Here is a 26121-nt window from a genome sequence, read left to right as displayed (position 1 = left end):
TTGTTCACTACTAGCAGCCCTAGCTACTACTGTCAGCCCTGTGGATGCATTACCGAAAACATTTCCTTGCTCACTGCTGACACGCCTACCTGCTCATAATATCTCCTCTTTCTCCCCGCCTCTTTGTGCAGTGGATCCCCCTGATGCAACATGGTCGCCTGCGGACTGGAATCTTCTCACTGCCAGTGTCTGTGGATAAGCCTCCACCCAGCTACTCTGTGCTCACCCCTGATGTAGGTACCACACACAAGAAGATGCCAGTGATGCGCTGACTGTTAACAGAGATTGAATAATTTTATCTCTGAATCTGTATTTGTTAAATATTCCAGAAGGGGTAAACTTATGGGCATTGTTCATTGTTAGTGCCACAGATTTGTTAGGGGTTAAGAATTGTGGTCTCAAGAAGAGTTGGAGAAGGGAAGCACAGAGGCGCAGCAGTCATTCCTAAATGTCAAAGAACTTCATGGTTATGTCTGAGGCCCTTCAGTGAGTAGTAACTTCAGTGTTCAGTTGAAGTATAGAATCAGTTGAGATCGTAGAGGGAGTAGACGGGAAGCGGTGACTGCCAGTGCCTGTTTTACCAACCTAGTGTGTTCTTTTGTGTCTCGACTGTCCTTGCCCTCCTTTCTCCACTGCACACATTTCCCTTTGCACCTCAGCGAACACTGCAATCGCGGCTGTGTGGCTGTATGTCTGGTGCTTGTGATTAGTCTTGACAAGTTAAGTTGTTTGTGCACTCAATCACTGGTGGAAATGAACTTTGTTCCTTAGTCAGGGCCCTCTAGGTGAATGTTCCATGCAGTGAGTAGCAGAAAACCTGCTCCTTTAAGCTTCCTGTGTCTGAAGTATCTGTCAGTTCTGCCGACTTTGTTACGCTGGATTTTCTTTCTCTGTGGGAACAAAAGTATGGTTTACCATGTACCAGTGACATGTCATGGTTTGGCTAATGTTATAAGCTCTCCCTTCTTTTTTTTTATTTTTTTATTTTTTTTTTAACATCATTTTTATTGCAACACCAATAGAAATGTACAGACAATATAACCATCCGTAAATGTACAGCTTGTACATGATTATTATTGTCCAGTTCTTCTTCATCCGGGAGGTCCCCCTCGTCCTCGGCGTGGGTGACCTCATCCCTGATAACTTCTCGTAACTCCTTACAACGTCTGATCACTACAGTAGGCAAATATCTCTGGGTTGCTTTTGTGATTTTCGCCCCGCCCCCACCCCAAATTTCGGTACCCCAACCCCTCTCCAAATCAGCCTCCTACCCACCCTCCCCCGTGGTCGCTCAGTGCTAGGTTAACTGTGTGAAAGTGTCCGGTGTGTTGCAGGAGGAAGTATGTATTCGCTAAGGTGTGTTCTCCTGTGTAGTGATAGGGTCTGCCTGGTCCAGTTCGCTCTCGCCCTCCCGCTCCTCAAGATCCATATCACGGAGCGCCTGTACCATCACTTCCCATGCAGTTGCCCTTTCTAGAGCCTTCTCGTCATTCAACCTCCAGGCCATCTGGTACCGTAGAGTACTTTCACACGCGGCCCATCTCAGACACTCCCCATACCATCTTTTATACGTGGGTCCCACTCTGGACTTCCAGTTTCTCGTGATCTCCCGCTTGGCAAGGATAAGCCCTAAATCTATAAATTTACTAGTCGTCTTGTTCCTGGGCGTGTGAGGGAACCAATGAAGGACGCCAACCGCTTTAGTGAACTGGATATCCCTATCCGTCGCGCTGTTAAGGGCCCGCCCAACTTCCTGCCAATAGTCTCCCAGAGAGGGGCAATCCCACAGCATATGGCCCAAATCCGCCCCAATTGTGTTACATCTGGGGCACATAGCGTCGGCCACCCCAAAATACTGTTGGATTTTCCCGGGGGTGAGGTACGCCCTGTGGATGACATAGAAGTGAATTAATTGAAACCTGGCATTTCTCGCACTCTTCCGTGCCCGCCTTAGCAACTGGCCCCAGGTCGTGTCAGGGATCTCTACTTGAAGGTCCAGCTCCCATTTGGCCTTCAGGGCTGCCAAAGGCTGCAAGGCTTCCCACTGCATCCTAGAATACAAGCACGTGACCGCCTTAAAAGTTCCCGCCGCCATCATAGTGTACTGGCATGCCATCGAGGTGCCCGGTTCCTGCAGCCCTTCCCCCCAGTGGGCTTGCATAGCGCCCGTGACTGCCGCGTGTAGCAAGTAGTCGCCCCTCGGAAGGTCAAATCGCTCCTGCAGGTCCTGGAACGGCAGCAACACCCCATCTTCGTAAAGATCACCTATCATTTGTATACCCGCTTCCTCCCATCCTAGTAGGCGCGACCAGTCGCCTCCATGCGGGAGGGCGGTGACCATCCCCAGCGGTATTTCGGGGGCATACATAAGGCGGACCCCCGCCCGCTTACGGGCCCGGTCCCAGCATAGCCGGAACGTCTGCTCCTCGACCGTCAGGTCTCCCACCCGGAGCTTCTGGTGCAGCGTAATGTACGCCAGAACGTGCCGCGGGGTGCCTTCCAGTCTCGCGTCCTCGGGGCCTCTATATACTCTCGCCACCTCCTGAGTAAAAATCTGCAGCTGCGCGGCCAGGTAATACCCTTCAAAATCCGGCACCGCCATACCTCCTTCATCTTTGGGGCGCAACAGAGTGTCGAGCGCTATGCGCCTCCTTCCCGTGCCCCATAAAAAAGCTATGACCAACGACCTCAGGCTTTTGAAAACAGAGCTCGGGATCCATACCGGGAGTGTCCTAAAATAGTACAAAAGCCTGGGCAGTGCTGTCATTTTAAGCAGGGAGATTCTACCAGCCAGGGATAGCGGCAGAGTCGCCCAGAAGTCCATGGATCCCCGCAGGGCGTTAATGCAGCGAGTGATGTTGCCGTCCAGTAGGTCGGTCGGGGTATGATAAACATAGACCCCCAAATAATGCAGACAACTCGGCTCCCACCGGAGTTCCCGAGCAGTGAGTGGGCACGGTTCTCCCGGCCTCAGGCAGGATTTAGGCCAGTTGACCCTCAGGCCCGACAACCGGCCGAACCGTTCCAGTAGCTGCCGCGCCCCCTGGAGCTCGGGGCCCGCATCGGCCAGAAACATCAGCAGGTCATCTGCATACAGGGAGATGAAGTGCGACCGTCCCCTAAATGATAAACCTGCGTAGTGGCGGCCCTGTCTGGCCTCCGCTGCGAAGGGTTCCATCGCCAATGCGAATAGGAGCGGGGATAGGGAACAACCCTGTCTAGTGCCACGCCCGATCGGGTATTGTCTCGAGATCAGTGTGCCCACCCGAACCCTTGCTACCGCCTCGGTGTACAGGACCTTGGTCCAGTTTATGTATCCGTCCCCCAGCCCGAAGCGGCGCATCACCTCATACAAGTATCCCCATTCAAGGCTGTCAAATGCCTTCTCAATGTCAATGGAGAGGACAAATGGGGAGACGGCACCCGGCCAGTCCGGACCCATCAGTCTCGTAAGTCTACGAATGTTATGAGTGGTGTTGCGTGTCGGTATGAAACCACACTGGTCACCGTGAACAAGGCTCGTCATGTGTACCAGCAGTCTGTTGGCCAGGATTTTACTGAGGATCTTGTAGTCCGTCGTCAACATAGACAACGGACGGTACGAGGACAGAGCCGCACCCTCTCTGCCCGGTTTCAAGAGCGGGAACATGAGGGCCTCGCACATGGAGCCCGGGAGTCGACCCCTCGCCTGTGCCTCATTGTACACCTCCCGCAGCCGTGGGGCAAGGTATTCTAAGTATTTACTATAGAATTCGATCGGTAGCCCGTCAAGTCCCGGGGTCTTATTTCTGGCCATCTGTTTTACTGCACAACCAATTTCTCCAAGAGAGATGGGTCGACCTAGCTCTTCCGCCTCCGAGTCCTCCACTCGCGGTAACTGTAACCCGTCCAAGAACTCTTCAAGCTCCTCTGCTCCTCCCGTTCCACCACTCTCATAGAGCCCCTCATAATAAGCACGAAACTTATTCAGGATCCCGGGTTGAGTGTGGTAGGGCTCCTCCCCTGTCTCCTGGATCCTCATGATCGGCACTCCCCTCCGAACTGGGTTAGCGAGCCAAGCCAGCATCGACCCCGCCTTGTCGCCTTCCGCGTGTGCCCTCGTCATGTACGCCTTGTGATCAAAGCTACGCAGCCGCTCCAGCTCTACCGCCAGCCCCTCCCGCGCCCCGCTAAGCCCCTCCTGCAACTCAGGGTGATTCGGGCGCCTCTTTTCCAAGTCCCTCAGCCGTGCCTCAGCCTTATCTAAGTCATCCAACAGAGTTTTACGAGCCCCAGCCGTGTGTCCAATACAGTGTCCCCGCACCACCACCTTAAACGCATCCCATTCTACCGCCCTCGTGGAGGTCAAGCCACTGTTCTCCTCGAAGTACCTCTCAATGCACTCACCCAGGGCCTCCCTGAACAACAAGTCATCTAGGGTGTCGGGTTGCAGGCGCCATGTTGGCACACAGTTAACAGTCACTATCCAGTCCAGAGAAAGCAACAAAGGGTTGTGGTCCGATAGCGTCCTGGCCAAGTATTCCGCCCCTCCCACCGCGGGGAGCACACACGCCGAGCAAAGAAACGCATCCAGCCTCACATGCAGGTCATGTAGGTGCGAGTGAAAGGAGTAGTCCCTAGTGGTGGGGTGCAACGCCCTCCATGCATCCGTGAGGGCCCAGCTCTCCTGCCATTCTAACCTACGCTTGGTGACCCTATGCACTGGGGACGCGCGCAGCGGGGGATGGGACCTATCTAGTAACACATCCTCAACCGAGTTGAAGTCCCCCCCCCAAGAGGACCGGCCCTGCCAAATAACCCGCCAATTTGCCCGAGATGGTAGACAAGAAGGCGGGCAGGTCTACATTAGGAGCATACACATTACAGAGAGATATCACCCTGCCTCTCAGCCTCCCCTCCACCGCCACATATCTGCCCTCCGGGTCCACCAATGACTTTGTGACCTGGAAGGGGACCCCCGCCCGTATCCAAATCAGTGTCCCCCTTGCAAAAGCTGAGAATGTCGTGTAAAATAGCTGTCCCCTCCAGCGCCTTTGCAGAGCAGCCCCTTCCTGCTTATTAAGATGTGTCTCCTGCAGGAACGCTACATGAACCCCCCTACGCTTGAGGTACGCCTGAACTTTATGTCTGCGCGTCATGGATTGCATACCCCGCACATTCCAGGTCACACATTTCAACGCCCCGGTACTAGCCATCCCCCCCTACACAACCGGACCAAACAACAAAGAACAATGTCCTTACAAGTCCCGCGACCACGGGCCCACCCACCCACCCTCTCCGAACAGGAAGCCGAACCCCGCCAACAACAACTACCCCCCGAGCAACCCCAACTGCTCGCAACTCCCACCCCCCCAGGACAGGCCCCCCGCAACTGGAAGTACCCCCATCCAAACCAACACTCCCGACCACCCCTCAAGGAAAGGCGGTAATGGTCGCAGTCCCCACTGCGGTGACCTTAGGGGCCAGTAAGGCGTGGCTTGATGCGATAGAACCACAAAGCAAATCAGCCCCGCGCACTCCACCCCGCAATCCCCACATTACATATCCCCTAAACCTCAAGTATTAGCGTTCCACTGCCACGGGCCCAGTGCCCCGGTGTCCAACCAACGAGTCCACTCCACCAGTTCAGTTCAACACGCCTCCAGTATCTCCCCCGAAGTCTGCGGTGTCACAATAGGGCCCCGGGCCCCACCAAATTCCGATTGTCCCGTCTCCGAGCCCGTGCCCGGTTTCTCTGATTCCGTGCCCTTCCCGGACTGACTTCTGGCGGCCCTGGATAAGTCCGCTACCGCCTGTAGCGCCGCCTACCTCTCCGCCTCCGTCTGCGACATCGATGGCTTTCCGGTCCTCCTGAGGTTCCTCCTGATCCGTTGGGATTGCCTGATCGGTTGCGCCACCTTAGCCTCCTCCTCCCTGGCCTTAGCACCGTCCGTTCCCGCTTTATAAGTTTCCCACTAGTCCCAGGCGTCCGCGGAGGTCGTGAAGAATAGTGATTGCTCATCCACCACCACTCTCAGCTTGGCGGGGAACAACAGGGAGTACTTGATGCCTTCCTTGCGGAGCTCCCGCTTGAGGGACAGAAAGTTCGCCCGGAGCCGCTGCGTTTCAAATGTATAGTCCGGGAACATGGTGACTCTGTTGTTGTCCACTTGAAAGGGCCCTGCCTCTCTTGCCCTCTGTAAAAGCCAGTCCCTGTCCCGGTAATGGAGCAACTTGAACACCACTGGGCGAGGCGGAAGGCCCAGGGCCGGCGGGCGCGCTGGAACTCTGTGTGCCCGTTCCAGGGAGAAGAAGGGGGACAACCCCTCCGGTGCCACCTCCGTCCGTAACCAGTTGTCAAGGTAGCCCACCATGCCGTCGCCTTCGATTTTTTCCGGCAGGCCCACAAGGCGTACGTTGTTGCGCCTGTTCCGGTTTTCCGCATCTTCGGCCCTCCGTTCCAGCACCTTCAAGCGGTCCATCACTTCCGTCAACTGGGCCTTCACCGTCGTTTGGCCCGGGGCTAATTCCTGAACCGCGATCTCCACTGACTTCACCCTGTCCTTAAGTTTATCATGGTCGGCCTTCAGGAGGCCCAAGCCCGTCGCCACCTGAGCTATGTCTTGTTGTAGGGCGTCCTTCGTGGTGGCGATGGCCTCTAGGATACGATCCTGCGTCCGTTGCAGTGCCGCCTGGTCTCGCTCCGCTCCCTCCGCAGCCTCAGTATCGGTCGCGCCATCTCCCTTCCCCTTCGGCTTCCCCATCTGGGCTGGCCCGAGCGGTGGCCTCCGATTGTGTTCCTGGTCGTTCTCCGAGTGTCACCGGGTTTCGCCCTCCGGCGGGGTCCCCGGATCCAAGGCTATCTCCAGGAAGCAGGAACTCAGAACGACCGTCTGCCCGGCTGGCGCCAGTCGTGCCAGGGGCCCGGGGCCTTCGTCACTGGATCACTGCTGCACTATCGTCGCCACTACCAGGGGGCGGTCCCCAGCCACCGCTCGAGGGTGCGCCCAAGGTCCACTCCGACACCTCGGGAGAGGCGCGATACGACCGCCAGCACCTCCGATTTGTCAGGGAGCAGGCCTTAGTGGGTCTCCGGGCAGATGTCTCCGTCGTCTCCAAGTCTCATGCCACCGCCGCCATTTTAGGGTCTGCGACTTCTCGCCCGGGTCCAACTTTCAAAGTCGAAATACTGCTTTGGAATGGCTCGGCGTCGTCCTCCGCAGGCACCGGACCCTCCGCTGTACCTTCTAGTACCGGATGATATCGGTTACATCGGGGTCCGATCAGATTTTCAGGATATTTTCTGGGATCGGGCACGGAGCTCCGAGCTCACGCTGCCTACCTCCTCGGCATCCAAGCCACGCCCCCATAAGCTCTCCCTTCTTTCACCCACCCTGGTGAAATACCTTGGCCATTAGTGGTAGTGAGCACCTTTTTGTTATGGATACAGTGTACGTGCCTTACCGAAATTGGGTAAAGATCTCTGCGAAAGTCGGGCAGTATTCACACATTGTCTCTGCGGCTTAGGTTGCCTTCATTAAGTGAAAGTATGAGGTCATCTGTGGTCCAAGGAAACCACAACCCTCAAACCACAAGGAGAAATGTTTTTCTGTGGGAGGCTGTGGCTGCGTCCGGTGTAGAGACCGTAGCTTCCTGCGTTGGTATTGTTACTTCCCTTTTGTATAGACTGCGGCCAAGACAGTCACCCTCAGACAGTTGCTTTCCATCCAGTTTGTGCTGTTCCTTCTTCGCTGTGACTAACAGAACCTTTTCACACGTTGAAATAATTTTTAACATGCCTGTGTCGACATCTCAAGATAAGATTCCCACTAAATTTAGTGTCTTTTGTACTTTCCCAGTTTAGATTGTGTTGTTTATGCCAATTATGCAGACCTGGAGGTGCTGATTGTGCTACATAGACCTATATTCATTTAGACTCTTTTTCCATTGTGGAAATATTATGCCCTCGGGTTGTAACTAAAAGGGCTTGTGCATGAAATGAAGTGCTCAAAAACTCATTATAGCCTTTACAGGACCCTAATTTAGGCAAGGTTTGGAAGTGTGTCGTAAAACGAAAACATTTGGTAATCCTGCAGCTGGGGATTGAAGAAGTGAGACAGTTACTGCCAGTTTAGTGCTTCAGTGTTTGTTCCCCAGTATAGTGTCGGGAATAGAAGTGGATCCTTTCTCAAAAAATCTTAATGTAAGGGCTTCTGGTGGTCCTTACTTCAATTATCAATGCTTTAAAAAATACTGTTTTGAAATAAAGTTGGGTGAGAGGCGGTAGTAGAACCCAATAAATTATGACCTTTAACTTTGCCAACTTTTTTCAGGTATGAAGTTGACCAAACTTAATAAAAACAGCCCACATGGTCTTGAGTGTAACAAAATGCTTGTGGTTGCAGTAGTCGCATCACTCTTTGTTTGACCCCGGATAGAAGCCGAATGTGAGCTAAAGTTAACTAGAGAACTTCCGCCAAGTATCAATCCTGCCCTATTTTGCTAAGATAGCCGAGAAAGTGGTCAACACGCAACTAACTGCGCACATTTACTGGCACAGTTTTTTGCACCCCACGCAATCGGGTTTTAGGGCCACATACTCCACAGCTTCGCAGACCAGTAGATGAGGGCCAGACAGTTAATCTGGTCCTCTTGGATCTCAGTGCCGCTTTTGACACAGTATCTCACCCGTTGCTCCTACAACGGCTTAGGGAAGGTGGTCTGGAGGGAGTGGCCCTGGAATGGTTGGGGTCCTTTGTACAAAATCGCAGTTTTCAGGTAACCCAACAACCGTACAATTCCAAAAGCATTGCGCTGGCCCAAGGAGTCCCGCAGGGCTCTATATTAAGCCCCACTCTCTTTAATCTCTATATTGCCCCACTGGCAGAGATTATTGAAAGTTATGGGATCAGTGTCGTGTCATATGCTGACGACACACAATTGGTGGTTTCACTGTGACAGTCTCCTGTTGAGGCAGCCAAAAATTTCTCTACATGCCTACAAGATCTGGCATCCTGGATGACTAGTAACTGTTTAAAATTAAATTGCAACAAAGCTCCTGTTGGTGGGGAAAGCTCCCTCAATCTGGTCCTCGGACACTGGGCCCTACTCCATCCCGAGCAGTCAGGTTAAGAATTTGGGGATGTGGCTAGACTTCAAGCTCACCTTTGAGGTGCCACACTAGTTTGGTGGCAGGGAAATGCTTCGGAATCTTGAAAAGCCTACGTAAGACTCTATATGTGCTCCTCATCGCAGCCAGGAAAACCCTAGTCCATGCGCTAGTAACCTCTCACCTGGACCATGGGAATGCTTTTTACCTAGGAGAAAGTAATAAATGTATGCACAGGCTTCAATGCATTCAGAAAGCGGCGGCCCGCCTCGTTTTGATGCTGCCTAGGCGATCTTCTGCCAGGAATGCCCTCTCAGCTCTTCACTGGCTACCTGTGCGGGAGAGAATACTCTTTAAACCTCTATGTATTAGTCACCGAATCCTGCCGGGGAAGGGTCCAAGCTACCTACACAATTTGCTGACTCACTATATTCCTACCCAGTATCTAAGATCATCAGGGACAGGTCGAGTTATAATCCCCAGAGCAAGAAAGGCAAGAATGGGATTACGCTCTTTCACCTACCTGGCTACTAAAAACTGAAATACACTTCTCTCTCACTACGCAATGAACCATCCGAGTCACTCTTTTGGAAGTAATTGAAAACTTGGCTCTGCCGTAGCTAGGCTCCTTGCGGGGGCGCTGTTCTCCTACGCTTACTCCTCTTGCCTTCTGTACCGCAGCGTTGGGACACACTAGCTAGTGTAACCATGCGCTTTACAAGCGTGCTTATTATTATTATTATTATTATTATATTATTATTATTTTTGCATTACAGAATTCACCTCTAGCCCCATTCTTCACCACTTTACAGACTCCAATTTGCTGCTGAAGGGTCAGGCTAACGCTAAGTGGAATTGCCAAAAAGCGAACACGGTTTTGAGGGCTTCTTTTCATTGTTCATTCTGCTGCCTTCATGACCCCAGAGATATGGCCTTAGTAAGGGCAAGCAGGTCCTACTTACAGCTACCCATTAACTGAAGTCCAGGGTTCTCACATCCGTAAGCAGGACCTAGTATTCTGGTTAATGAGTTCAAGTTTTATAATAACTTTGCCTATATCTTAAAGTTTAATACATTATTTGAAGCAAGTGCAGATGCAGCTGTTAGTCCATAGAACTGCCATTGGTCCAGACTGCAGGGTAATAGGTTCTTTAATTTAGTATTGTTAAGAAGGATACAGTTCTGCAAGAGAAAGGGAAAAGGGCCATTACAATAAAATTTAAATTGACTTTCATTAAAGTTTCTTTTTTTCCGTTTGTAGGAATCCACATTCAAGTTTCCACTGATTAATGCTTTATTACTTTTATGTGCCTCGGTTGTGGTCTTAAATTGTACTTTTCTTGTACACTTTTCAGTTGTCTCTTCTTGTTCTTCATAGTGTTTAGCATTCCTCTGTAATTGTTAATTCTTCTGTGACTTTTTTCAGTCCCAGGGAGTTGGATGGCTCTCTCTATCCCAATTTGCCAGGGAGTGTCCCAAATTGTTGTGAGGCTAGTCATATGGATTGTTGTTTTGGGCCCTTTGAAGAAGGGGCGTCCTGTTTTGAGATATTGGTATAGTCCTGATAAGCAAAGGAATTGGTGAGGTTGGCTTGTGCTGGTCTGTGCTGCAGATTCGATCTGTACACTCTGAAACCTCTCTTTCACCCTCCGCCCCCAGGTGCAGCTCCCCGGCATGAAGTGGGTGGACAGCCACAAGGGTGTGTTCAGCGTGGAGGTGGTGGCTGCATCGTCAGTACACACGCAGGTAAGTTGTTTGCAAAGGTTGGCAGGAGGGAAAGGGAATGTAGGCAGAATATTTGTAGTCCTGTATCACAGCGTGCTTCATCTACACCTTCCTTTCCATAGACACTATGACAATTTCTCCTTCTCTACCAAATTCACGATTCCTATCTCTGAGTAACCTTTTTTCCCATCTCTCCCAAACCCCTATTACCCTCATCTCTTCTAATCCACCTTTCCCCATGTGTGCCCCCACACCCCCATCTCTGCCAAAGCTCATTTCTCCATCTCGGTTGATTCACCCTTTCCCCTTCTCTGCTAATTTCCCCCTTCCCCATGTCTGGAGATCACTTGAGTGCCCAGCCCCTTCTCATTGAGCTGTAGGCAGCACTTCTCTGTTCCCAGCTATCTAGTTAGCTCTTTCACAACCAGGGTTTCAGTGAACTAATTCGGAGAAGAATCCCTAAAATTCTTTGCCTAAAAATATGGAAGCATTTCATTTTTTGTGAAGTCTAAATACATAATTCTCGAATTCTATGACTAACCACTTTCCATGACAATAAAAATGGAAGTTATTAGTGGGTGATATGAAGCCCCCCTGTCTTCCATTTTTCAAGTCTACGGCCAAACCAGTTGGATTTGTGAACTTTCAACATCAACATAAAGGAGGGACTTGTGGAGATTATGTGAGACTTCATAGCAGGAAGTGTCATTGTGGCCTTGCTGCTTTTCATCAGTCAGGCTACCAGGTTCCTGTTGTTGCTGATTGTACCTGGTTTGCCAGTATCTTTGTTTTTTTCAATCTGAGCCAATATCCTCATTTAAATTTATACGCCAGAGCAATGAGGAACCTGTAATTTAAATTTTTTAAACAGTATATTATGATGGCGCATAGCCCGACATACGAAATCGCTGCTCCTGTAGGGTGCCAAATTTCCCAGTGTAAATTGTCTTGAGGGTACATGGCTTTGCATGGAAGAGTCCTATTGAACGCCGACAGAATGCATTTTTGCTCCATAGTAGGTTTGCTGATGATTGCTAGGTTCCAGATGCATTGTCAGTAAAGCCTATTTTTCAGGTAACTGCCCTCTTTTCATTGTGGTATCACCTAAGAAATTGTAAAAATGGTTTCATCCCCCTTATATCACTGAGATGGCCTGTTCACTGATTCCTACTGAGTTTAGTCTGATGTTCTGTTTTACACGATTGTGGTTCTGGTTATGGAGAGTGGAGGTTACAATAGCAAAATTCATTATATTTTGCTATTGTTCATTATTCATTATACCTTGGTGACTTCAACCTCCGCTGGAACGATCACAATGATGCGGTGGTAAAAGGTCTGAAGAATTTCCTTAACGCCCTTGACCTCACCCAAATTTGCAACAGTCCAACACACGATAAAGGCTCTATCCTTGACCTTATCTCCAAAGAGGGCTCTATCCAACTCGAATCTATCCAACCCTGTGACTGGTCAGATCATCATATTGTCACATTCTTCATCAATGAAAAAGTTAAACTTAACCCTGCTCAATCCGCCAGGCCCAAAGTCTGGAAAAGAGACATGAAAAAGCTAAACTCAAACTCGCTGCCTCCCAACAGCTGCAACTTACTGCTTCCTCCTGCTGGCGTTAAGGACGTCCAATCCTTGACTGATCACTATCTTAACACTATGACCTCAATAATTAACGAAGTAGCACCCTTGCAGCTAAAAAAAGCCACCGCAAAAATCTCCAACCCCTGGTACGACGGGAGTCTCAATGACGATAGACGCGCAATGCGAATGGCAGAGCGCACCTGGAGATCAGCTCCCTCTGCACTGAACCTAAAAAACCTGAAGAAAAAGAGAAATGCCTACTTCAGGAAAATAAAACGATCAAAATCAGACTTCTTCAGTCGTCAGCTCGACCAAGCCAAAAATCGTCCGAGAAAGCTGTTTGAGCTTATCCGAACACAATCCAAAGAACAACCCCTACCTCTCAACACCATGCGCGAAGCTCCCTCCTGCGAAGACTTCGCCTCTTTCTTTAACCAAAAAACTGACAACATAAAGAATGATCTCCTCATGGACGCAAGCCTCTTCCCCAAACCTCACCGCATAGCACCCACTAAACCAAAAAACAATGCCTACTGGTCAACCTTTGTCACCTACTCAGAAGAAGAAATTGGCAAACTGCTCAGCACTCTGAAACCATCCAATCACCTCACGGACCCCCTTCCTGCTAACGCTGTCAAAGTCCTTACCCCGTCGCTCCTTCCACTCTGGACCAAAATCATTAACAGCTCACTTCAACAAGGGATCATTCCCGACTCCCTCAAAGTCGGACAAGTCACACCTTTGCTAAAGAAACCTACAGCCGACCCCTCTGACCTAAACAACTACCGTCCCATTACCAACATTCCGACTCTTGCCAAACTGCTGGAAAAATGCGCACAAATACAATTGACTAAACACATTACTCAGTTTGATCTCCTCAACTCTCATCAATCAGGCTTCCGAGCAAATCACAGTACTGAAACTGCTATGACTCACATAATCGACGACGCCCTCCAAATCCTAGATCATAACGACACCTGCCTCCTCATCCTCCTTGATCTCTCCTCCGCATTTGACACCGTCAAACATGAGAACTTACTCGAACTATTAAACACAAGAATGGGCCTATCTGGAACTGTGCTCAAATGGTTTACGTCCTTTCTGCATAACAGGTCGCAGAAATTCAAGAGCAACAACTTGATGTCCGCGCCAAGACCTGTATCGCTAGGCGTACCACAAGGATCCTCCCTATCCCCAACTTTGTTCAACTTAGTTATGGAACCTCTAACCACTTTGCTGCAAGAATCCAATGTACACTTCCACATGTATGCTGATGACACCCAACTTTATCTCAAACTACAATCACCCAAAGACATCACGCTCTTGAACTCAACGATCAGAAGCACTCAATCTTGGCTGGCCGCTAATCATCTCAAACTCAATGCCCTTAAAACAGAGTTCCTTCTGATCTCACCACCCGCGAAGATCACTACCGCACAAAGGTGGCTTAAAGACCTCACAGCACTTAATGTTCAACCCACCATTGTGGACTCAGCAAAATCTTTGGGCATAACACTTGACACCAATCTCAGCATGCAGGAACACATCAACAAAGCAACTAAGGGAGCAAACTACCAAATCAACACCCTTAGGAAACTTAAACCTTTCCTTCCAGCCAAAGACTTCCAAACTGCGGTACATTCACTAGTCATACCTCGAATAGAATACGGCAGCACCGCACTCTGCGGTCTCCCCCTAGCTACTACGGCACCCTTAAGAGCCTCTTTAAACGCCGCAGCGAGACTTATCACTGGATCAAAAAAACACTCGCACATTTCCCCTGACTTCAAATCCCTGAACTGGCTGCCGTTTGAAGCCAGAATACACCTGAAAATCGCTTGTTTGACGCACAAGGCTATCCACCTGAGCTCACCTAGATACCTAGCACAGAAGCTGACGATTTCTGGAGGCACCAGAAACACTAGAGGTACAAACAATCTTTTGCTAAAGCCTAAAAGATTCCGCAAGGAAAAAACCTATAAACGCTCCTTCTCGGGAATGGCTCCCAGGATTTGGAATTTGCTTCCCCCTGAAACCAGGCTGATCACATCCTCCATACGTTTCAAGAAAGAAGTAAAAGCGATCCTCATGGCTAAATACACTTGAACCACTACTGGAGATAAAACTACAAAGACTCGTTACTCATCTGTACTATTTGTTCGAACCCTTTGTATTTTTATTTTGACTCTTAATTTGATTTACTTCACTGTTTTATGATATAACTTCAATGTACTTCTAACATGATTGATGTATCTGCGTATACATGCTCCCCTTCTCTGTAAAGCGCTCTGATATCTGCGAAGATCTTGTTCGCGCTATATAAAACTTTCAAAATAAAATAAAATAAATAAATTACAAGTGAAAAAATTATTGAGGGGACGAGGTCAATTGAGTTAATGAAGTGAAACTTGTTGATGCTATCAGATTCCCCTTCTCTTCTCTCTAAATACCCTTTGCTTGTCTCTTTCAACCCCCTTGTCTCCTGAATTCCTTGTTGGCATGATCTCCTTCTGGATTATTGCACTCAGACTTAAATTAACTGATTGAGTTCTCTGCCTTCCTAAAATGCATGGAAAATAGCGCAGCCAAATACAGCTGTATCTCCGCTAACTTATACAGATGACTCCTAAATTTTCTCTGAAATGAAGGATTTGCACGGGGATTCTCTTGAACGGATTCAAATGCTGTGAATGAACTCAAAAGCAAAAAGAACAAGTGATGGACAAAATGATGAACGTGGATCCCTTGCTCACTTTTCCACTGGATTCAAGCTAGCCTGGCTGATGAGGGGTGAAAGCCTGAAACCAGTCCCAGTTTGCTTGTTTCCGGTCCAGGGAGGACCCTGCTTGGCAGTTCAGGCTGGACTGTTCCCATGAGAAGCCAGGGTCAAGACTCTGTTGCATATGGGTGGGTCCAACCTGGGGTGGTTAAGTGAGCAAAAGAATCAATCCATCAATCAGAGTACTTGTAAAGCACGCTACTATCCCGAGAGGGTCTCAAGGCGCTGAGGGGAAGGGGTGCCGCTACTGCTCGAAGAGCCAGGTCTTGAGGAGTCTTCTGAAGGCGAGTAGGTCTTGGGTCTGCCGTAGGTGGGTAGGGAGGGTGTTCCAGGTATTGGCGGCGAGGTAGGAGAAGGATCTGCCGCCGAAGGTAGTTTGTTGGATGCAGGGGACTGCGGCGAGGGCGAGGCTGGCGGAGCGGAGCTGGCGGGTGGGGGTGTAGAAGCGGAGTCTGCTGTCCAGGTAGGCTGGTCCGGCGTTGTGGAGTGCTTTGTGTGCGTGGGTGAGGAGCTTGAAGGTGATCCTCTTGTTGACGGGGAGCCAGTGTAGGTCTCTCAGATGGGGGGTGATGTGGCTGCGGCGGGGGACATTGGCGATCAGTTGGGCGGAGGTGTTTTGGATGCGTTGTAGTCGTCGTAGGTGTTTGGCTGGGATTCCTGCGTAGAGTGCGTTGCCGTAGTCCAGTCTGCTGCTGACGAGGGTCTGTGTCACCTTTCTTCTTGTTTCGGTAGGGATTCACTTGTAGATACTGCGGAGCATGCAGAGGGTGTTGTAGCAGTAGGAGTAGACGGCGTTGACCTGCTTTGACATGGAGAGGAAGGTGTCGAGGATGAATCCTAGGATGCGTGCATGGTCGGTGGGTGTCCGTGCTGTTCCCAGTGTGGTCGGCCAACAGGAGTCGTCCCAGGCTGAGGGGGTGGGTCTGAGGATGAGGACCTCCGTCTTGCCCGAATTCAGCTTCAGACTACTGCTTCTTATCCAGTCGGCGACGGCCTTCATTCCCTCGTGGAGGTTGATTTTGGCGGTTTGTGGATCCTTGGTGAGGGAGAGGATGCGCTAGGTGTCGTCTGCGTAGGAGAAGATGTTGAGGTCGTGATGGCGGGCCACTTGTGCGAGGGGGGGCATGTAGTTGTTGAACAGCGTCGGGCTGAGGAATGAGCCCTGGTGGACGCCGCAGATGATGTCGGTGGCTTCGGATCAGTAGGGTGGGAGGCTGACGCTCTGTGTTCTGCCGGAGAGTAAGGACGTGGTCCAGTCAAGGGCCTTCTCTTGGATTCCGGCTTCTAGGAGGCATGTCTTTAGAGTGTGATGGCAGACCGTGTCTAAGGCGGCTAACAGGTCCAGGAGGATGAGGGCTGATGTTTCGCCGTTGTCTAGTTGGCACCTGATGTTGTCTGTGGCGGTGATGAGAGCTGTCTCGGTGCTGTGGTTTCGTCTGAATCCTGACTGGGACGAGTCCAAGAAGTTGTTGTCTTCGAGGTGGCAGGCCAATTGCATGTTGACGATTTTCTCTATGACCTTCAACGGGAACGGAAGCAGGGAGATGGGCCGGAAGTTCTTGAGGTCCTTGGGGTCTGCTTGGGCTTCTTGAGGAGGGCGTTGATTTCGGCGTGCTTCCAGCTTTCCGGGAATGTCGCTGTTTTGAAGGAGATGTTGATGACCTTCCGTAGTTGGAGTGCGATGGCTGCGGCTTCTTTGTTGAATACGTGGTGTGGGCACGGGTCTGTCGGAGATCCTGAGTGGATGGAGTTTATGACCTTGCGTTTCTCTTCGTCATTGACGTTGGACCAGGAGGTCAGGCTGTTGCCGCTGGTGGTGTTCACAGGGGAGGTGGAGTCTGGCGTAGTCGGGCGATCGTGGTGTTGAAGCTGTTGTGGATGTCCGCGATCTTGCGGTGGAAGAAGATGGCTAGTGAGTCGAACAGTTCTTGTGAGGGCGGGATGTCTTTGGTGTTTGCGCTGGGGTTGGAGACTTCCTTTACGATGCTGAAGAGCTCTTTGCTGTCGTGTGCATTGTTATCCAGGCGGTCTTTGAAGGAGGATCTCTTGGCTAATCTGATGAGGTGGTGATGTCTGCGGGTGGCGTCCTTGTGGGCTGCGTGGTTGTCCGGTGTGCCTTTGTGGCACCATATCTTCTCCAGTTTCCGGCATGCGCGTTTGGAGGTCTGGAGTTAGTCGGTGAACCAGGTGGCTCTCTTTCTGGTGTGGCTGTTGGAGGGTCTCTTGAGCGGGGCGAGGGTGATGGCACAGTCGTCTATCCACTTTCTGAGGTTGCGGGCTGCGGCGTCCGGGTTGGTGGGGTCGGTTGGTGGGTTCTGAGCGAGGGTGGTGATCAGCTGTTCTTCGGTGACTTTGCTCCAGCAGCGGCAAGGCAGCTGTTGGGTGCGGTGGTGCGTGGTTGGTTTCTTGAAGGTGAAATGGATGCAGTGGTGGTCGGTCTAGTGGAGTTCGGTGGTGTGGTCGAAGGCGACGTGGGTCTCTGTGGAGAAGACGGGGTCCAGCGTGTGGCCGGCGGTGTGGGTGGGTGCGGTGACTAGTTGTCTGAGGCCGAGGGTGGCGAGGTTGTGGATCAGGGTGGCCGAGTTGGCATCGTTGTTGTTCTCGAGGTGGATGTAATCCGTGGAGGAGAGTGCGTGGGTGCTGGCGATGTCGGCGTTGGAGTCGTTGAACTGAGTCCGGGGGGTCTGTAGATGAGTGTTCCTCTAAGGGTGGTGTTGGGGTCGGTGTGGATCCAAAAGTGCAGGTGTTCAGCGGTGTTGAGGGTGTCATCTGCGTGGGTGGTGACCTTGAGTATGGACTTGTGGACGATGGCTATTCCTCCCCCTATTCCGTTGACGCGATCCCTGCGGGTGATTTTGTAGCCGTCTGGGATGGCTATGGTGATGGCGTGCGCCGAGGAGTCATTCCACCAGGTCTCGGTTAAGAAGGCAACGTCTGGGGTGGAGGTGTCGAGCAGGTCCAAGAGCTCGACGGCGTGTTTGCGTGCAGAGCGGGTGTTTAGGAGTATGCAGCGGAGGTGGTTGGGTCCGGTCCTTTGTGGTTTGGTGGCTCTGTCGCAGGTGAAGCTGTAGGTGCGACAGGAGAAAGGTCCGTGGGTGCGTTTCGGGGCGGCTTGGAAGTAGCTGCGGTCTCGGCCGGCGTTGAGTGCGTGGAGGGTGCCGGCGTCGTATCGGAGTCTGGTGTTGTGGCGTTCACGGGGCCAGGGGTTTTGGTGCTGGACATGGTCTAGGCACAGACGGGCGCAGACGGGCTTGTCTTAGGCGCGCCTTCGGTGCACCAGCGGCGCGGCCGCACAGCGTCCGGCATATATAGGGAGGTGGTAGGGAGGAGCAGCTGGGAGGCAGGAGTAGCGAGTGGGTAGGGGGGCGGGGCCGCAGGGGGCACAGCGGCGGGGAGAACGAGTGGCACAGAAAGAAAAAACATGGCAGAAAAGAGGGGGAAACAGTGGCACAGAGCAGAGAAAACAGGGCAATAAGGAGGGGAAAAACGAGTGACATAGAAAGAAAAGAAAACGGATGGGCACAGCGAGTCCTTAGCAGCGGCAGCAGGGGCACCCAGGCGCTGCTACGGGGGGGGGGGGTTGGAGCAACCTACCATATCTCTTGACTGATATTTGATTAATTCAGCATTGTGTCCATCATTTGTTGCAGTGAATGAACTCAAGCCATGTATGCATATCTTAACTTTCTCAAAATGACTGGATTCATTTATAGTCCCTCACTCTTACTTTCTCAGGCACTACGCTCTGCCCTACACCACCAAGCCATCTCCCCCATGTACATAAGCAGTATTTTGGGAGAATCCAGTCTTCAGTTTGTTTGATTAATCTTTTTTTTTTCTTTAATATTCTGCTTGCCTCACCAGGACCCACACCTGGATAAGTTCTTCACACTGGTGCAGGTGCTGGAGGACTACTCCTTCCCCTTCCGCCTCAAAGACGTCATTATCAATGAAAACAATGTGGAAGCCGAGCTCAAGTCCAGCATCTCCAACCTGCGCCAGGCCTGCCTGGGGCCCCTCGTGGCATTCCTCCACCAGCTTCTCAACAAACTCATCCTGCTCATCGTCCGGCCCCCAGTCATTGGCGGGCAGATCGGTTAGTGACCCTCTGTGAGACTGTGGTCTTTCCCTGTTGCCTTCTTACTTCCACCAGCCTAACCTGGATCCCACTTCCAGCATCTGAACAATATATCAGATCTGACTCTAAAACAAAGGCGGGGTGCAGTTGATGCTGCCCCTGGATAGAATGCAGAAGTCCCTTCACATCACGTGAATGGACAGAGGTTATGTACTGGAGGTTGTAATGTGAACTTGTGTTCACCCTGTGTATATTGTCCCTTAAGAGCAAGATACGTTGACTGGCAGATCAGTGGTGGGAAGCTTGCCAATGCTCTTTCCGCTGTATTTCTAAGATAAGCTTGAACTGCTGATCCTTTTGCTGTATATTGTGTGTGTAACAAACTTGTGCTGCGCTGTCTATGACGTACCTGTTCTTCGCTTGTGCTTGTGAGACGCTTGGCTGCTGCTGCCTGCCTTTCACCTGCTCTCTTCCTCTCTCTCTGAATGAAGCTTACACTGCTGTTTCCCATCTTTCTCATATTCTCTCTTTGTGTGGGAAAGCGTGGAATGCTGCTGCCCGGCCTGATTCTGTTCACTTCTTGCGTGAGGGAAGCTTGCTCTGCAGATGGCTGTCCTTCTACCTGTTCTCTCTTTGTGCGAGTGAAGCTTGCTATGCTGTTGCATGTCTTGTTTTATTGTATGTCTGAAGCATGAATTGTTGCTTCATGCACTGTGTGTGTGTGAGGAAATCTTGGTTGGAAGCAGAACATCCTATATCGCTTCTGCGTGTAATGGAAGTGTGATGCTATAAAACCTTTACTGCGCAAATGTTGAAGCCTTTGCTTTTGACCTGTGATCTTTTATTGAGAGAGAAGCTTGTGAGTGTCCTTCAGGCTGAAAGTAAATAAGTGTCTTTGTACGTTTAAAACATACCCACAATGCAAAATAGGTATTGGTATATGAAAGTCCCCGGTGGTATGCTTGGCAAAGTAGCCAAGATGGCCCAAAAAATTGAAAACAAGATTGTGCAGTAGGTAAATGCAGGTCTCTCTTCTAACACTGCACCTGATCCCTTTATCCTGACCCTGCTTCCAAATGTACCAGTGAAAGTTCACAGTTCATGCACGAACCCTAATAGCACACAAGACTTAAAAGCAGGAGCAGGTCTTCTCTCATACTTGGCAATTATTTATTAAACCAGACAAAGTAAATAGAATTGTAGAGGCTAATACAAGCAGGGGATGAAGAATCTTATTGGAGTGGATGAGTATCTATGAGCAATCGCAGTACTCCTGTGAAGTTGTCATATTTTGTAGCAAGTAAGTTTGCTGGACAAGGGAACTTCCTTTTTAGATTTGACGTGTATGGTGGCACTTGTGTCATTCATGGCGACCATTTTCTTTTCTATACTTACTTTTGGGGCTTGGGACTGCCTCATTTAGACATTGGCACCTTTTGTCCTGGAACATTCAGCCATTAACTTAACACTCACATCTTGGATGACCCCCAGAGGTGTATTTTATTTTGACCACTTTTGTATTTGTTCTTTGTGGGTGGCTTTCTGTCTTTATTGGGATGCGTGAGACATTATTTTACATCTGAAATCATTTGGCGAGTAGTCCGGTTATGATAGGGAACGAGTGCTGGCTGACAAAAGTATCTGGAAAAAAGATGATACAGAAAAAGGGTTTGTTTTCTGTAGCTTCAATATTTTCTCCATGTGCTACTGTAGCTCATATGCTTTGCACACACCAGCTCATATGCTTTGCACACTCCTACCATCTAGTGTTCTGTACGGACATTGCAGGTTCAAAGTAGGTTTCAAGGTGACTCGTGATCCTGTTTAAGAGGAGACGATCGGTCAACAGCCATGGTAAGATCAGAGGAGCCGAAGGCAATGGCCCCTCTACCTCAAAACAGTGACCTCCTTACCTTCCCCTCCATCAGAAAACTCTAACCGAGGAAATTGTAAAGTTAAAGCAACCCTAGTGAGAGGACAGAACCTGGGAAAAGTCGGTGTTTTCTATCATCTCCCATGGATATTGCACCATGCTGCCACAGCACCAGCCACAAATATCTCAAAGGATGATGCTAGAAGTTCAGGCACTGCTCTATAAGGGAGCACTAGAACCAGCCCACCACAACAGCGGAGAAGAGGTGTACACTTCTTGTACTTTCTACTTCACATTAAAGATGGCACGCTCAGCCCTATACTCTTCAAAAGGGCAACTCTCTTTAAGATGTCGTTCCGCTGCTCTACTCTGGGGATTACATGGTGACCATCGATCACAAGGACACCTACTTCCACATCCCCATTTATTCAGCACACAACCATTACCTCAGGTTTGTGGTAAGGGAAATCCATTATCCTTTCAAAGCGCAATCCTTTGTGGGTTACAACAGCCCCAAGAACGCTCAGAACATGTCTGGTGTTGTCTGCACCACATCTTCGCTGCAATGTAATTTATGTCTTTCCATACTTGGTTGACTCCCTAGTAAAGAGTAACAACTTGAAGCAATGCTTTGCTCACAATCAGCAAGCAGTGTCTCTCCTACACTAATTAGGCTTCACAGTGCATGCCAAATAAATCGCCCAGCAAACGCAACCTTTCTTTCTAAGCCGTACTGACCTCTGTCACAAGCAAGGCCTATCCCATCACTGAGAGAGTGATGTCCGCTACCTCTTTACCAGGTGTCTCGACCTCTGACAGTGAGCATGATCATGAAACTATGGGAATGATGGCACCTTCCATTGCAATAGTTCCCAATGTTTACTTCCACATGCTTCTCTACGGCAGTTTCTGGCCAAGCAATGGTCACATGCGACTGGTCAGTGGGAGGAACTAGTATTGATGGAGCTCAGACTTCAGTAGAAATGATGGAAGCAGAAGAACTTGTTACTGGGCAGGTCATTTCTCTCCCCCCTTCCGCAATTTATTTATTTATTTTTTCATTTGTTTAGTTTGTATAGCGCGACAGCTACCCAAAAAGGGTTTCCCGGCGCTGGCAGATATATAACTGTTGAAAAGATGTAGGATTCATAGGCTAGGCAGGAACAAAATTACTGATTGAACAACCAGGTCTTTATGGCTTTGCGGAATTGGACAAAATTTGAGTCTGTGCGCAAATTTAGGGGGAGAGAGTTCCACAATTTAGGTCCCAAAAGTGAGAAAGACCTGCCCCCCATCCTAGATAGACGGATTTTTGGCACGCTGAAAAGACCCTGCGATGAGGATCTTAAACAGCGTGCAGGGAGGTAGGCATGCACCAGCAATTTGAGATATTTTGGGGCAGAGCCAAATTTAATTTTGTGCATGAAACTCAGAGTCTTAAACTTAACTCTATTTTCGACTCTGAGCCAGTGCAAGGTCTTCAGGTGCTCAGACATGCGTTCTCTCCTATGACAATTACACAGCAGTCAAGCTGCAGCATTTTGCACTCGTTGGAGACGTCTCATAACAGCTTGTGATGACCCTAAGTAGAGAACGTTTCCGTAGTCAAGCCTCGAGGTAATGAGGGCATTGACTACAGACTTTTGTGTGTCTTCAGGTAACATCCATAGAATTTTTCTAAGCCATCTCAGGATGGTGAAACACGTGGCAGGGAGCTTGCTAACTTGAGGTTGCATGGTAAGACCTTTGTCAATTATAAAGCCCAAGTTTCGCACTTGGTCGAATGGTGTGGGAAGAGGACCCATTTCTGAGGACCAATGCCTAATACTCCACAAACCCGGATTTGGGCTGAAGATTAAAACCTCCGTTTTGTCACCGTTAAGCTTCAACAGATCTGCCTTCATGCAAGTTGCAATTTTAGTAAGACCTGCCTGGAAGGGAGATGGCGAGTTTTGGTCTGTGTTTGAGCGAGAGAAAATTATCTGAGAATCGTCCGCATAGGTGAACATGGTCAGACCTTCATCTTCAGCGATCAGCGCAAGTGGGGCCTCATACAAATTGAACAGCAAAGGGCTGAGCACCGAGCCCTGGGGGACCCCATACGGGGACAGATGGATACTTGAGGACCCAGTATTTGAATTGATCTGAAAGGATCTTTGAGTTAAAAATGAGGTGATCCAATCTAAGGCCTTGCCCATCACACCAATGGCAGAGAGGGATTTTAACAGAATACTATGAAAAATGGTATCAAACGCTGCGCTGAGTAAAATCAGCGCAGCTGAGTCTCCTTTATCTATTAAATTGCGCAGAGATTCCGACACCCCCAGTAGGGTAGTTTCGGTCGAAAAACCCGGGCGAAAGCCTGACTGCGTAGAGTGGAAGATGTCGTTTACCTCTATGTAGTAGGCAAGATGACTATGAACATGCTTCGCCAAGAATTTGGAGAAGACAGGCAGTAAGGAAATAGGGCGAAAATTAGCCAGAATTTTAGGGGTCGGCCGTCGGTTTTTTCAACAATGGTGAAACCTTTGCATGTTTCCACATTTTGGGGACAGTGGCTGAAGTTAGGGACTGGTTTAAAACCTTGCAGATCACAGAGAGATGCTTAATGTCAAATTGCTTGAGGACTGAGATAGGGAGAGGGTCAACAGGAGAGCCAGATTTCAGTTTCCCGATTTATCTGTTGAAGGTCTTGGACATTTAACTCAGGCCAGACAGTAAGTGACTCATATTTCAACTCCGACTGGAGGGAGGAATTTCATGGTTAACATTTGTTTCAGTGAGCCCCAACTGTTGTTTAAAGATGTCAGAATAGATTGTTTCAATCTTATTTGTGAAGTAGTACGCCAATTCTTCACTTTGGGCATCATTCAGAGGAAGGGGTGCAGCAATGGTTTTAGAACCCGCAAGTTCTTTGACTAGGTTAAATAAGGTTCTAGATTTATTAGTGGCTGCTGAAATGGTCTTTGCCACATAGCCAGCTCGAGCTGCGGCACAGTCTTTATGATAAAGCTTATGCTCCCTTCTATAATTCAGGCCAGCTATTGGGGAGGTATCCTTCCTCCAGAGGCGCTCAAGATGTTTGCATTTGGACTTTACCGCTTTCAATAAATCATTAAACCATAACGCAGGGGTGTTATGTGCCTTGAGGTTCTTGTTCGTGAGTGGCAAACAGGTATCAATGGCCTCCTTGAGCCATCTATCCGTCATTCTAGCCACTGTTTTTATGTCATTTGAGTCGTCAAACATATCATCTGGGACTGAATCTAGGGCTAATTTCAAGAGATTCATATCGGCTTTCTTCCAGTTTCTGTGACCATACAGGGCTGTTAAGTTAGGGGGAACAGGAGTCTAAGGAGCCGAAAAATTAAAATATGTAATGAAATGATCTGTCCAATGAAGGGGCAGGGCAGGGAAGCATTGGAGCTGAGGAAGACTAGCAAAAATAGGGTCTAATAAATGGCCACCTTTATGTGTGGCCCCGGTATTGCACAGAGTAATATGCATGGCTGCCAAGTCATGGATTAAATTAATGGCTATATTATTCTGTGGGTCATTCAGATGAATATTTAGGTCACCTACTATCAGAAGGTTGCTAGAGTTGACCAAAAATGAGGCAACTAGATCAGAAAACTGAGACGTCCATGTTTGTGCGGAACCGGGTGGTCGGTAAACTAATAAACCAGTCAGCGTGAAATTAGGAAGTAGTGAGAGTTTAAAGCAGGCTAGCTCACAAGCATTCAAAGAAACTGGTTCCAGAGTGCATTGCAGTGAATCTTTAAAGATAATTGCTATCCCTCCCCCAGTTCTTTTAGGTCTATCCATTCTGACTATTGCATAGTTTGGTGGCAGAGCTTCCGCAACATCTGGGCCTGCGCGGTCATTCAGCCAGGTCTCAGTTAAAAACAAGGCATCTAACGTTTCGTCGGATAGAAGGTCATAGATGTTTCTTTTATGCTTACTTAGGGACCAGCAATTTAGACTTCCAAAGCGCCAAGTCCGCAGCGACTTACAGCCTGCAGCCGACTGTCTACATAACTGGGGGGTATCAAGCTGTAGATTACATGTGGAACACGTGCTAGTGCATTTCCGATCATTCTGAAAAATCTTACATTCTTCATTAATTGATCCCCGAAGTGAACACAACATGCTTGAGGAATAAACCTTAGTTATTGGGTCAATTTGGACAGAGGTCTGGGGCCCGTGGCCCAATCGGGCGCAGACGGGCTCGCCTTTGGCGCGCCTTCGGTGCGTCGCCAGCGCGCCCACTGCGCCCGCCTGCTGCGCCGTCGGAAAGTGATGTTCATTTTATTGGCAGAGAGGAGGGTGGGAGGCAGCCAGCAACTAGAGCGCTTGCCCTGCCTTCCCCCCCAAGATGGCATCCTCCCCTCTCTCGCACCAGCACCTTGATTGGCTGTGCGAGGAGTGGGTTCAAGGAAGAGGTTGAGACAGTTTTAATGTGCAAATAGCAATATTTCAAGGTGCCAGCAAGAAACACTCAATTTTAAAAGAATAAAATTCGATTGTGACACAGAAGTGGAAATTGATTAAAAATAAACCGGAATTTAAACACAAGGTTCTGCCTGGCCTAGCAACCCACGGCTTTCCGCCTCAAGGGTATACAACACCATTAATCTGTGCAGCCGCGGTTTTTGGCGCTTAAAATACTCCGGGAGGGCGGGAGGCAGCCAGCAACTAGAGCGCTCGCCCTGCCTTCCACCCAAGATGGCGTCCGCCCCTCTCTCGCACCAGCACCTTAATCGGCTGTGCGAGGAGTGGGTTCAAGGAAGAGGTAGGGGCAGTTTTAATGTGCAAATAGCAATATTTCAAGGTGCCAGCAAGAAACACACAATTTTAAAAGAATACAATTCGATTGTGACACAGAAGTGGAAATTGATTAAAAATAAACCGCAATTTAAACACAAGGTTCTGCCTGGCCTAGCAACCCCCGGCTTTCCGCCTCAAGGGTATACAACACTATTAATCTT

At 49.7% G+C, this 26121-nt stretch overlaps 1 protein-coding gene across 7 annotated transcripts in view; it reads left to right on the top strand.

The window, feature by feature from the left end:
* Positions 1-26121, top strand: part of LOC147748470 (dedicator of cytokinesis protein 7-like) — a 476862-nt gene that overhangs the window by 182782 nt on the left and 267959 nt on the right. For all 7 annotated transcript variants that reach the window (XM_086962164.1, XM_086962156.1, XM_086962145.1 and 4 more), the window contains exons 18-20: positions 132-233; positions 10748-10834; positions 19047-19278. In XM_086962164.1, the coding sequence (XP_086818290.1) occupies positions 132-233; positions 10748-10834; positions 19047-19278 (421 nt within the window). The remainder of the gene's footprint in view (positions 1-131; positions 234-10747; positions 10835-19046; positions 19279-26121) is intronic.

The sequence above is a fragment of the Lissotriton vulgaris genome, chromosome 1_1 (assembly GCF_964263255.1).
Source record: "Lissotriton vulgaris chromosome 1_1, aLisVul1.2, whole genome shotgun sequence".
Taxonomy (NCBI): domain Eukaryota; kingdom Metazoa; phylum Chordata; class Amphibia; order Caudata; family Salamandridae; genus Lissotriton; species Lissotriton vulgaris.
Note: the sequence above shows the minus strand (reverse complement) of the source record. Positions and strands in the feature narration are given on the sequence as shown.